Raw genomic sequence first — 12,569 nt, forward strand, 5'->3', positions numbered from 1 at the left:
AGTGTGAAGGGACTACATCGTATCTGCATTACTGGCACTCAGTACCCACAGTGTATAGCATTCTACAAAGTTCATCAAATAAAGAAGCAAATGACAGATGTAGGAGAGCCCAGTACAGAAATTATCAGTTCTAGTTTCCTGAGTGAGTCGTTGGAGACTCAGAAGATAAACAACAATGATCCTAACTTTACATTTGGGTTTCTAAAACCAAGAGATCAAAGAAAGGCAGAAGTAATAAAGCTTTATCCCAAAGGTCCTGAGCTCGAATTCTTTGGTCTGGTAACAAAATTCCTTGAAGAGCCAGGAAATGGCCCAATGAGTAAATGTATCTGCCCTGTAAACCCAATGACCTGAGTTTGATCCCTGCACCCATGTTAAAAGCCGGCTACAGTAGGACACATCTGTAATACAGTAGGACACTCCTCTGCAGAGATGGGAAAACTGCCTGGAAGCTCACAGGCCAGTTAGATGGATAGATGGGGGAGTGGAGAGGGACAAAGAGAGGAAGGAGGGGTAGAAAACAGAAAGGAAAGGACCAATGAGAAGGCTAATATTAGTTGGCTATTATATACGGAATCAAAGCCCCAAGCAGCTTGGCATCTCTGTGAGGGACTTTCTTGATTGGATCATTGGAGTAGGAAGATCACCCTAAATCTGGGTCACCCCTTCAGGTGGTAGCTCACATAAATGAACATAGAAGAAAAAAAAAAGATTTTACTTTTTGCCCCATGCCCTCACTCTCAATAACAAATTTATCTATCACAGTGGTTCTGAACAGTCTTAATGCTCTAACCCTTTAATACAATTCTTCATATCATAGTGAACCCCAATCATAAAATTATTTTCGTTGTACAGTACTTCTTAACTGTAATTTTGCTTCTGTTATGAATTGTAATGTAAATATCTGTGCTTTCTGATGGTCTTAGGTGAAAGGGCCATTCAACCCCCAAATGAGTCATGACACATGTTGAGAACCACTGGTTTATCCTGTTGCCAAAGGACTCCTTCACTGGTGTTAGAACCTACTTTTTCAGAATATACACTAAGATCCATAGCTCTCTAGGAGTCTTCCAGGACACCAGCACTGGCCTGGAACTGCTGAGACATCCAATGTGATCAACTATTAAATTCTTGGCCTTTCTATCAGGATATAAGTCATTGCTGGACTATCCAGACCTTTTAAACCACTCTAAAAATACCTTATTTAAAAAAAAATATATATATATATATATGCGCACGCACACACATATATAATGTGATATTCTGAATGAGAATGGCCCCCACAGGCTCATATGTTGGAATGTTTGGTCCTAGTTACTGGACCTGGTTGGAAAAGACTAGGAAGTATGAAGTGTAGTCTTGTTAGAGGAGGTCTGTCCCTGGGGTGAGCTTTGAGGTTTGAAAAACACAACATCAGGCCTAGTCTCTTTCTCTCTCTCTCTCTCTCTCTCTCTCTCTCTCTCTCTCTCTCTCTCTCTGCCAATCAGATGTGAATTCTCAGCTACTCAGCACCACGCCTGCTGGCCTGACTCCATAATCCTGATATGATAAGAGACAGTACCCTCTGAAACTGTAAGCCAGCCCCAGTTAAATGCTTCCTTTTATAGTTGTCTTGGTCATGGTGTTTCATCACAGCAACAGAACAGTAACTAAGACTTATCTACACATACAATTTCAACTCTGTTCCTTTAGAGAACGCTGACTAATGCAACCAAAGCAACTCTCCAAAGTTGTCCTCTAACTTCCATGGCATGTGCGCTCACACGCACACAAATACAAACACATATACAAAGATCACTTGTTCACAAATTCTCACTACCAAGGTGTTACTGTCAAAATCAGGAGAGTAAAGTATCACAGTCAACTAAAAAAAGACAAATCTCCAGTTTTCTTTTTACTCTATCCCAAACTATTTTCCAGCATGCTAAACCCTTTCAGGGAAAATTTAACCTTTCCTTAAATCACAATCACCATAAAATTTTGTTAGTATAAAAAGTTCTCAATAGTTGCTAGTCTGACTTAAAATTCAAACAACAGTTATTTAGTACCTGCTTTGTGTGAGAAGCAAACCATCTACTTGCTCTGATAGTGATATCGTTCATTTTTCTTATTCCATTACACATATGTACTCTGGCACACTGTACATTCTAGGAGCAGCACCTCTTCTATGAATCAATCTCTCAGGGTGCCAGTTTTAAACTGCAGTCCAGAACACCCAAGGCTTTATAACAAGTATCTCCTCCTAGCATGCCAAATGTTCTTATTTAAAGTAGGAAGGTGAGAAGGCACCCTCAGAACAGGGAGGGGTACACTAACCAGGAATATCAGAAGGTGAAAATCCTTCTGATATATTCTGCGGTTCAGAAGCCAGGGCCTCTAGCACAGGCTTCTCAGTCAATTAGAACAAGATCCCAACATTATAACTTGGTAGCATTCAAGAGATTGAGGCAGGAGAATCAGGAATTTGAGAAGAGCCTGGGATATACACAGCAAGAGCTTGTCTCAGAACAACAAATCAATGTGACCTCAGGCTACCTTTCAGCCTCATCCTTCACCAATATTCTCCAACCTGTAGGGAACTCTGGCCCTTTAAACTCTAGTTGAAAAGCGATGAAAGAGAAATAGAAATGGTAAAGCCTGCAGCTATTTGGGGCATACATCTTCCAAATGAGTTCTGTAAAGCACCACTCCCCCTGCTTTCTCTTTTCTTTCTCCTGGCTGGCCTGGAAAGAACCGCGTAGCCCTCAAGGTTCCTGCCCCAGTGCTAGAACTGCAGCCCTTACCACCACACCTGGCCTAGGTCCCAGTCTGAAATAACTCTCTTCTATCTCATTCTGCCCAAGAAAAAACAAACAAACAAACAAAACACCCTGATGTTTAAAAACAAAAATGGCAGCTATTTCATTTCTTATGAAATTAGATACACTTTTAGAGGTAAGTCAGACTGATTTGTTTTTCATGAAAAGAAAAATGAATAAAAGGAACTGAATAGCTCAGAGCAGGAACTGTATCAGCACAGTAAAAACAAGCCTGGCTCTTCAACCACTTGAAACTACATCTTCAAATTGAAAACAAGTTTCTCTTCTAAGTGTGCAATGAAGCAATCTACACAGGCTCACAATTGTGGGGGCATGTAAAATCCAGGCTTGATAGCACACTGAAACAAAATTTTAAATCTAAGAACTACTCTAAAAATATGAATTCAGGTCCTCTCATCAAAATTCTTAATTTTAGAATTACACTGATTGTTTTTTAAAATGTGATTACAGGGGCTGGAGAGATGGCTCAATGGTTAGGAGTGCTTGCTGCTCATCCAGAGGGCCCAAGCTCAGTTCCCAGGACATATATCAGGTGGCTCACAACCACTTGTAACTCCAGCTATAGGGAACCCAAAACCTTCTTTGGGGCACATGCACTCATGTGCATAGACCTCTACACAAAAATGTATATTTACAACTAATTAAAAATAAAAATCTTTTTTAACAATGTCATCCACAGTGAGAGGGTAGACAGGACCACTCAAGGAATTTTAAAGTATTCCTCCTACACACACACACACACACACACACACACACTCTATGCTGAGGGCAAGACTGAGGTCTAGAAACTATACCACCCATAGAAGGCCTGGCAGACTGGGGCAGAAATTTATAGCTCCTAATTCCTCATCAGATGCTCTCTCATTTTTGCCAAGTCCTATCCTTACACAAGAGACATTCACACTTGGGATATTTTTGAAAGGTTTTTCTTTTCTTTTCTTCCCAAAGACAGGATTTCTGTTGTAGCTCTGGTGCCCTGAAACTCACTCTGTATAACAGGTGGAAGGCGGCAAGGGCGGAGGGCGGTATGAGGGAACGGGGAGATGAGTAGGAGTGGTGAACAAGATGTGAAACTCACAAAGAATTAATAAATAGTTAAAAAAGGAACCTACTTAATGTAAATTCACTTAATAACAAGGACTTAATAATAAAAGGGAGGAGATACACACCGAACAAGGAAACTGCTGAGACAGGAAGTATCCACATTGGAAGAACAAACGAGAAGTCTATTTCACAGCACACACAAAAACTAACTTCAATATACTGCCAACTTCATGTCATTTACGAAACATGATCAGGAAACAACTCATGATCTCAGGTTGATGAAAAATTCATCAAAAAAGAAACAAAAGCATTACCATAATGGAAAAGTAGGACAAAATGGACTTCACCAAAATGAGGAATTACTCATTAAAAAACATCATTTTGTGAGGGACAAGATAGGCCAGGATGGGAAGAGGTATGCTCACGGTAGCATTTAACTGTCAAAACTTAAAAACTCAAACATACATCTAAGATGAGAAAAACAAGGTATATTCATACAAAATAGTCTAAATGAGTAAATATTAAACCAACAACACTAACTAAAAAGAGCTTTGACATACATGTGTAAGTATGAACAGGTGGAGTCCTGTGATATTCAAAACTGAATAGGCACTGTGGGTGAAGTTCAGTGGTTAAATATGTGCTAAATTTGCTCAAGGCCAAGTTAATCTCTGTCATAACTACTGTCTCCAAAAAGCAAGAAAAACCCATCAAGACTGTTTAAAGGCGTACACTTCTGTGGTAAAACTATACAGCAGAGCAGAAAAGTGCTGAAAGGGAGGAAAAAGACTGGAGGAAGAGGATTCTGAGTGCTTTCTGACTAACAATGGTGACCAAGTTTTACACACCATTATACATGCACATTTTATTTGTGTGTGTGTGCTGTAGAAAACTTGTGGAAGGAAGTTGGTCCTCTCCTTCCACCACGTAGGTCCCAGAGATCAAACTCAGAATAGTAGCAAGCACCTTCACTCACTATCTCAGTAGCCCATACTTTTATGTTTGGTTTTGGTTTTTTGGGAACAAGGTCTCACCATGAAGCTCTGGCTGTGCTGGAACTCACCATGTAAACCTGGCTGACCTCAAACTCACAAAGATCCTCCTGCCTCTGTCTCCCAAGTGCTGGGATTGAATATGTGGGCCACCAAGCCCAGCCTATCCGCAATATTTTTTTCTAATAAAAAGAGAACAAGTTTCTAAAGCATGAATCTGGTACATAGAAAAAAAAATACTGAACTTGAAAAACAAAAGTAGAAAGCATGAAAAGTGATGTACTTTTAACAAAATACAGATTATAACTAACTATGCATTTAAAAAGTACTTCTTGAAAACTTGCCGTGAACCTGGTTCCCTGGAGATAGTGACTAAAAACAAACAGTTCTTATCCAGCTCCTTCTAGTGCAAGAGTCACATGCAAAGAACCAACACCTCTGTCATGCTGGCAAATTGAGAAAAGGATAGGAGCTGTACACTACCTCCTCAGTCCTCACAATTATCCCATTTTTAAGTATGAAAATATCAGCTTAAAGTGAAAGGATCTGTCAGCAGAGCAGACAATCAAACTCATTGCTACCACCGGAAATGTTATTGTGTAAACAAAGCTTTATTCTGACATACAAGTGATGTTTTATTAAAAAGTCAAGGCCTAGGATACCTCTAGCCTGTATCATAGAAAAGAACTACTATACCAGAGCTTTTCCTGCTAATGAGTCAGTTGAATGCAGTATAAGGTAGGTACTAGAATGTGTAATTCAAAAATCGCCCTGGGACCGGAGAGATGGCTCAATGGTTAAGAGCACTGTCTACTCTTCCAAAGGATCTAGGGTCAATTCCCAGACATATGGAAGCTCACAACTGTCTATAATATCAATTCCAAGGGATCTGACACCTTTACACTAATCCACATAAAGTAAAATTAAACAAATTATTTTAAAAAACCACCCTGTTCATAAACATGCACAATTACAATTTGTCAAATGAAAATCTGTAATGTACTTTAAAAAGCAATATTAAAGAGAAAAGTTACAGAAATGGCTGGTGGTGACAACAGAACACTGTGTTTTCACTATCATAGATTGATTACTCAAAATGGTTATGTTTTATGTAATGTTATTTTACCACAGGGGGAAACAGAGACAAAAAAAAACAATAACTAAACCAACAAGGATCTGACATTACAGAAAAATGTTACATAGGTAAAACCATGCACTATGTAGGCAGTAGGGACCAGCTCGCTCAATGGCCTATGATCCTTACTGTTCATCTGAGCTGCTGCAGGTATCAGCAGCTGAATTCCTTCTGGTAGCTAAGCAGCTTTTGTTGAGGACTTCTAAACTGATTCTTTGAGGCTTTTACCCTAGAGCTGCTGATCATATGCATACAGGTGTTCATGTGACTCTAAGTTTCCATTTCTCCAGAGCTAATGCACAGGAACACAAATGTTGGGTTATGTAGTAACTATGTGTTATTTTACAGAATGTAAAGGATGTGTATAAAAACTCACTACTTTAACAAATAATTTAAAAGTATAAGTTTCTATTTTTTAAAGAAGCCTCAACATAGGTTATGTGCATGAGTAGACAATGTGTCCCCAGGAAACACGGACTATGAAGTGGAAATTCTCAATGCTAAGCATGGGATACCTTCTTACAAGTTATTAATCAGGAAGCTCCCAAAAGCACCTCCCCACCCAAACAACACAGGCTATTTCCATTGCTCTTGGTTGCCCAATGTAACTAGATGGTATTAAGACTCTATTGCTGAAGATATAACACACTTTGGTTGCAGAGAGATATCAAGATAGAACTGACTTGAAAACTTCCCTCTTGGCTGGCTAGTTCTCATAATGCCAGAAGGTGTTTTTCAGGCCACTGGGGAAGAAATGACATCACTGGTCTTACTAAGCACTGGACCCAGAATGCTGTAATATAGACAAAGAAGGCAAACTATGACCACTGGTGCAGTAGTGACAGAAAGGACACAGGGATAACCAACTGCTTTCGGAATGGACTAAAGTGTGCTCCACAAAAGGTATGAATCAGGTCAAAAGCCCATGACTTAGGGGTAGGGGACTTACAGGCTCTAAAGGGGGCCTACAACTGTTAAGTAGACGTGTTCTAAATATTTATGTTTAGAAGCCAGGCGTGTGCCATACGCCTTTAGTTCCAGCAGAGGCAGCCTGATCTACAGAGTTCCAGGATGGGCAGGGCTACAGAAAAACCCTGTCTCAAAAAACCAACCAAACTAAGTAAAAAGAGTTAATTCTTATGTATATACCTACAGACTAGCCCAGCTGTCAACCTTGACCAAAGAAACCTCTTTCTGCAGTGGCAGCAATTCAGAGACTGATAGTCTATGGAGAATAAGTGACGCCAAATGGTCAGCCTAAATGTGACATCTAAATCAACCTGCCACAACCGAGGATCAGAGAAAAGGGGGTGGAGAGAACTTAAGAGACAGGTTTTAAAGAGTTCTATGAAATGCTATCTTCCAGACATGACATGGCCATTGCACTCATGAACTCACTGCAGTCACGGTTACCTACATAAGACTTACACAAGAACTGGGCATGGTGGCACACACCTTTAGTTCCAGCACTGGGAGGCAGAAGAATGGCAAATCTCTTGTGAGTTTGAGGCCATCTGGTCTAGAGAGATAGTAGTTCCAGGACACCCAGGGCTACACAGAGAAAACATGTCTCAAAAAAAAGGGGGGGGGGTGGCTACACAAAATCAGCATTCCATCCCAGCAGGCAGCACTAACTAGACTCAGTGGGAGGAAGGGAGAGAGGGAGAGGGAGGGAGAGAGAAAGAGAGAGAGAGAGAGAGGAAAAGAAAAGAAAAGAAAAGAAAAGAAAAGAAAAGAAAAGAAAAGAAAAGAAAAGAAAAGAAAAGAAAAGAAAAGAAAGAGAGAGAGACTGGAGAGATGGCTCAGTGGTTAAGAGCACACCCTGCTCTTCCAGAGGTCCTGAGTTCAATTTCCAGTAACCACATGGTAGCTCACAACCAACTATAATGAAGTCTGGTGTCCTCTTCTGGCATTCAGGTGTACATGCAGGCAGGACATTGCATACATAATAAAATAAATAAACCTTAAAAAAAATTTCAAACTCAGATGGCTTCTTCGTAGAAAATGACAGGATGATCCTACAATTCATATGGAAATGCAACGGACCAAGAATAACTAAAATAATACTGAAAAAGATAAGGTGAGGAAGACATAATGATTTGAGATCAAGATACAAACCAGTAATCAGGACTGTGCAGTACTGGCATGGAACAGACACTAAGATCAAAAACATAAATGGAACTAGAGAAATTTACACATGGAAGAGTAATTAATATTCAACAAAGAAGTTAACACACTTCAACAAGAAAAGACATTCTCTTTAACCAAAGTGCTAAATTCCCCATGCAAAAGACTCAGACCTCTAACTTAACCACAAAGTCAAACTTTGGAAATCAATCTGATGCTTTCTCAGACAATTAGGAATAGTACTACCTCAAGATCCAGCTATGCCACTCCTAGGCTTATATCTAAAAGATGCTCAACTATACAAAAAGGGCATTTGCTCAACCATGTTCATAGCAGCTTTATTCGTAATAGCCAGAATCTGGAAACAACCCAGATGTCCCTCAATTGAGGAATGGATACAGAAACTGTGGCAATTAAAAACAAGGAAATCACGAATTTTGCAGGCAAATGGTAGGAACTAGAAAAGATCATCCTGAGTAATGTATCCCAGAAGCAGAAAGACACACAGGGTATACACTCACTTATAAGTGGATCATAGACATATAAAATAGGATAAACATACTAAAATCTGTACACCTAAAGAAGCTAAGTAAGAAAAAGGATCCTGAGTAAGATGATCAATCCTCATTCAGAAAGTCAAATGGACAGACATCAGAAGAGGGAGAAAACAGGGAACAGGACAGGAGCCTACCACAGAGGGCCTCTGAAAGACTCTACCCAGCAGGGTATCAAAGCAGATGCTGACACTCATAGCCAAACTTTGGGCAGAGTGCAGGAAATCTTATGAAAGGAGGTGGAGATAAAAGACCTGGAGAGGACAGGAGCTCCACAAGGAGAGCAACAGAACCAAAAAAGTCTGGACCCAGGGGTCTGTTCTGAGACTGATACTCCAACCAAGGACCATGCATGGAGATAACTTAGAACCCCAGCACAGATGTAGCCCACGGCAGCTCACTGTCCAAATGGGTTCCCTAGTAAGGAAAATGGTACTGTCTCTGATATGAACTCAGTGGCTGGCTCTTTGATCACCTCCTCCTCAGGGGAGAACAGCCTTACCAGGCCACAGAGGAAGACAATGCAGACAGTCCTGATGAGACCTGAAAGGCTAGGGTCAGATGAAAGGGGAAGAGGACTGCCCCTATCAGTGGATGGGGGGAGGGGCAAGGGAGGAAAGGAGGGAGGGAGGGCAGGATTGGGAGGGAATGAGGAAAGGGGCTACAGCTGGGATACAAAGTGAATAAATTATAACTAATAAAAAATTTAAAAAGAAAAAAAAAACTGAGTCAGACTTGCATGAGAGAGCTACAACTCTAAAGTTCTTAGAAGAAGAAAAAGCAGAGTAGATCTTTATGAGTTTGGATAAAACAGTGGTTTCTTAAATATCTAACATACTGCAACTAATCACAAAATAGACAATTTGAATTTCATCAAAATTTAAAACTTTTGTGCTTTGAAGAAAAATTATCAAGAAAGTGAGTCAGGGAGCTGGGTAGAGTTTCAGTGGATAACAGTACTGCCTTTACAAGCCTACGTCCTGAGTTTAAAATCTTCAGCATTCATGTAAAAACCGGATGTGGCTATGCATGCCTGTAACCTCACTATGGTGAGTAGGGACAGGCAGATTCCCAGTGTTTCCTGGCCAGCCAGCTTAACTGAAATTGGTAGCTTTAGGTTCAGTCAGAGAGCAATGGAGGAAGACACTCAATATCCTCTTTTGGCCTCTGCATATCTCCACACAGATACATACACCATACACAATTCAACCCACACACAACACACAACACACACACACACACACACACACACACACACACACGTGATGGAACATACCTATAGTCCCAGTATTTGGAAGCTGTGCCAAGAGGATCACAGCAAGTTTTGAGGCCAACTTGGGCTACATAGTGTACCAGACCAGAGAGAAGTACATAGCAAACTTCTATCTCAAAAATAAACCAAAAAAAAGAAATTAAAAAGACAATCTACAGAAAGACTTTACAAATTGAATCTGATAAGGGAATAGTATCCAAAACATGAGAAATGTGAATCAATAAGTATGCAAAGAATGAAGACTGGGACTTGGAGTTTGAGTTCATGATCTTATTAACTTCCTAAACTTATTTTGTCTTAGAATAAACCCTCACCTTTGCCTGTTTGCTGTAGCTTCTGTAGCCAGGTTTTTATTATTTAACCTTTTTTAACTTTGGAACTGTACCATGTTAATGAATTACTTAGGCAAAAACCAACTGAATTTGTGTTTGAAGCAGTTGCAACTCTCTCTCTCTCTCTCTCCCTCTCTCTCACACACACATATTTACAGAAGATATGGGGAACATGTGAAATTCCATAATTCCTATCACCCAGAGGCAGAAATTACTTGTACAGCCAAGCATGGTTGCACATGCCTTTAATCCTAGCACTGAGGACACAGAGGCAGAAGGACGGATCTCTGTAAGTTCCAGGCCAGCCAGAGCTACATAGTGAGATTCTGTCACAAAAGCAAAAAGAAATTACTTACATAGAAATAATAATTTTCCTATTCAAACATACTTTACGCTTTCTAGAAGAAAAATGTATTCCTATATTTTTTTCTATCAAATAAGCCAACATTTCTCCCCAAATCTTTTTTTTTTTTTAACATAAAATCTCAAGACAGGAAAAGCTTGGAATATAGTTCAGTGGTAGCACCAAAACATTTTTTTTTTCTAAATGAGTTTTTAACAATGAGACTCCTTAGCAGGTTGTTTCCTGAAAGTTCTCCTTATTAATTATACAAATCCAGAGTAGAAATTAAAATACCCAGAGTTAGGAGAAAAGCCTGAACTGCAAGACAGCAACAAAAATAAACACTCAGCATGGACTTCCAGGAAATGTCTTGCGCGTGATCACTCTTGTTTGAAAAATTCTCTCTAGTCACAAGCAACGAGCTTCCAAAGGATTACAAGACATCAGCAAAGACTTAAACAGGAACTTTTACTGTCACACTAGAGATATCTATAGCGTCTATGAGTGGCCCATGCTCTACAACAAGCCTGACTGTTTAACACTGGTAAAAATTTATTCCCTGGTGCAAACGTATATCACCAATGTATCTGTTTTATATCCAGCAGAAATTAGACAGGCAATAAGTACCGGTGGACTCTTTCATAAATACGCACACGGGCGCGCTCACACACACACACAATAGACTGTTTTATTAATAATCACACCTGAGTAATTCACCATGTGCTTGACAACCACAACTCATCCAATCGCCTGGAGACCTACAGGAACATACAGAAGCACACCTCTCCAGTGGTGCTTAAAATCTTGTTACTACACTGCACCGTGAACTAAACAGGAGTACCAAGCGCCTCAAGTCACAGGCTGCTTCAAGTGTCACTTGGAAAAAGAATCTCTCATTGGATGCGTTCACACTCCCCCGCCCTCGGCACTCCCGCCGAGACCTCCTAAAAGCATTATGTCATCCACTATCCGCACATCTCTCACGCCGTCCTGCGCTCCCGGCTCCCAGGCCTGATAAGAAGGCACCCTCTGAGAGGTCTCGGACTCTCCAAGTTCTCTCCACGACTGTCATGTGCGCCTCCGCCCCAGTTTCTCCCGAAGAGACAAACAAGTTCGCTCCCTAACTTCGCAACCTGGAAAGGGTGAAGGGGCCGAGACGCCCCTCAGCGAGTCCCCCGCAGGCCTGACCAGGCTCTGCCGCCTTCTCTGAGCAGGGCCAAAGACCCCGCAAGACGAGGGCGCGGGCAGGGAAGAAGGCCTGGCCTCAGGAGCCACCGCGGCCCTCTGGACAGGCGACCGCGTTGGCCGTGGCCAGCATACAGGCCGGGGGCGCGGGCCCCGAGAGGAAGCTGCGGCGCCCGGACTCACGGTCGGTGCAGCGGCTCCTCCGCCGGACCCGGCAGCGGCGGTGGCGGCGGCGCATGCGGCGGCTGCTGCCCCTGAGGCGGCGGCTGAGGGGGCTGAGGCGGTGCCGGCGGTGGTGGCGGCGGCTGCGGCTGCTGCTGCTGTTGCTGCTGCTGCTGGAATGACTTGAGCGACTCGAAAGCCTTCATCAGCTTTTCCAGGGTTGCCATGACGGCCTGCTGCCCGACGGGACAGGCCCTGAGGGCTTGGAGCCTACTCGCACTATGCCGCGCCGCTTAAGAGCGGGGAAATGAATGGGGCTCTGCGCGGCGGGCAGAAGCGGAACCAACGCGCCCAGCCATCTTGGGCCCGTCCCGGCAACCCCCGCGGTGCCTGCGTGCAATGACGTCATGCCGGCGGAGGCGAGGACACGCCGGTCCCGCAAAATTGACAGGCGGAAGCATCGTCTTTCCCAATGGCTGGTTGTAGGCTTGACTTGCTTCTGCCAACTTGCTAAGAGTATTCGCCCCGACCACGTGGTCCCGCCCTTTCTCGGCAACAGCGAATCCCTGAGTGAAGGGGCCGGGCGAAACAGTGATGAGATGG

At 42.2% G+C, this 12,569-nt stretch overlaps 1 protein-coding gene across 2 annotated transcripts in view; it reads right to left on the reverse strand.

The window, feature by feature from the left end:
* Positions 1 to 12,358, reverse strand: part of Htt (huntingtin) — a 137,008-nt gene extending 124,650 nt beyond the window's left edge. For both annotated transcript variants that reach the window (XM_060365463.1, XM_021643667.2), the window contains exon 1: positions 11,988 to 12,358. In XM_060365463.1, the coding sequence (XP_060221446.1) occupies positions 11,988 to 12,193 (206 nt within the window). In that variant the 5' untranslated portion in view covers positions 12,194 to 12,358. The remainder of the gene's footprint in view (positions 1 to 11,987) is intronic.
* Between the last annotated feature and the right edge of the window lie 211 nt (positions 12,359 to 12,569).

The sequence above is a fragment of the Meriones unguiculatus genome, chromosome 12 (genome assembly GCF_030254825.1).
Source record: "Meriones unguiculatus strain TT.TT164.6M chromosome 12, Bangor_MerUng_6.1, whole genome shotgun sequence".
Taxonomy (NCBI): Eukaryota; Metazoa; Chordata; class Mammalia; order Rodentia; family Muridae; genus Meriones; species Meriones unguiculatus.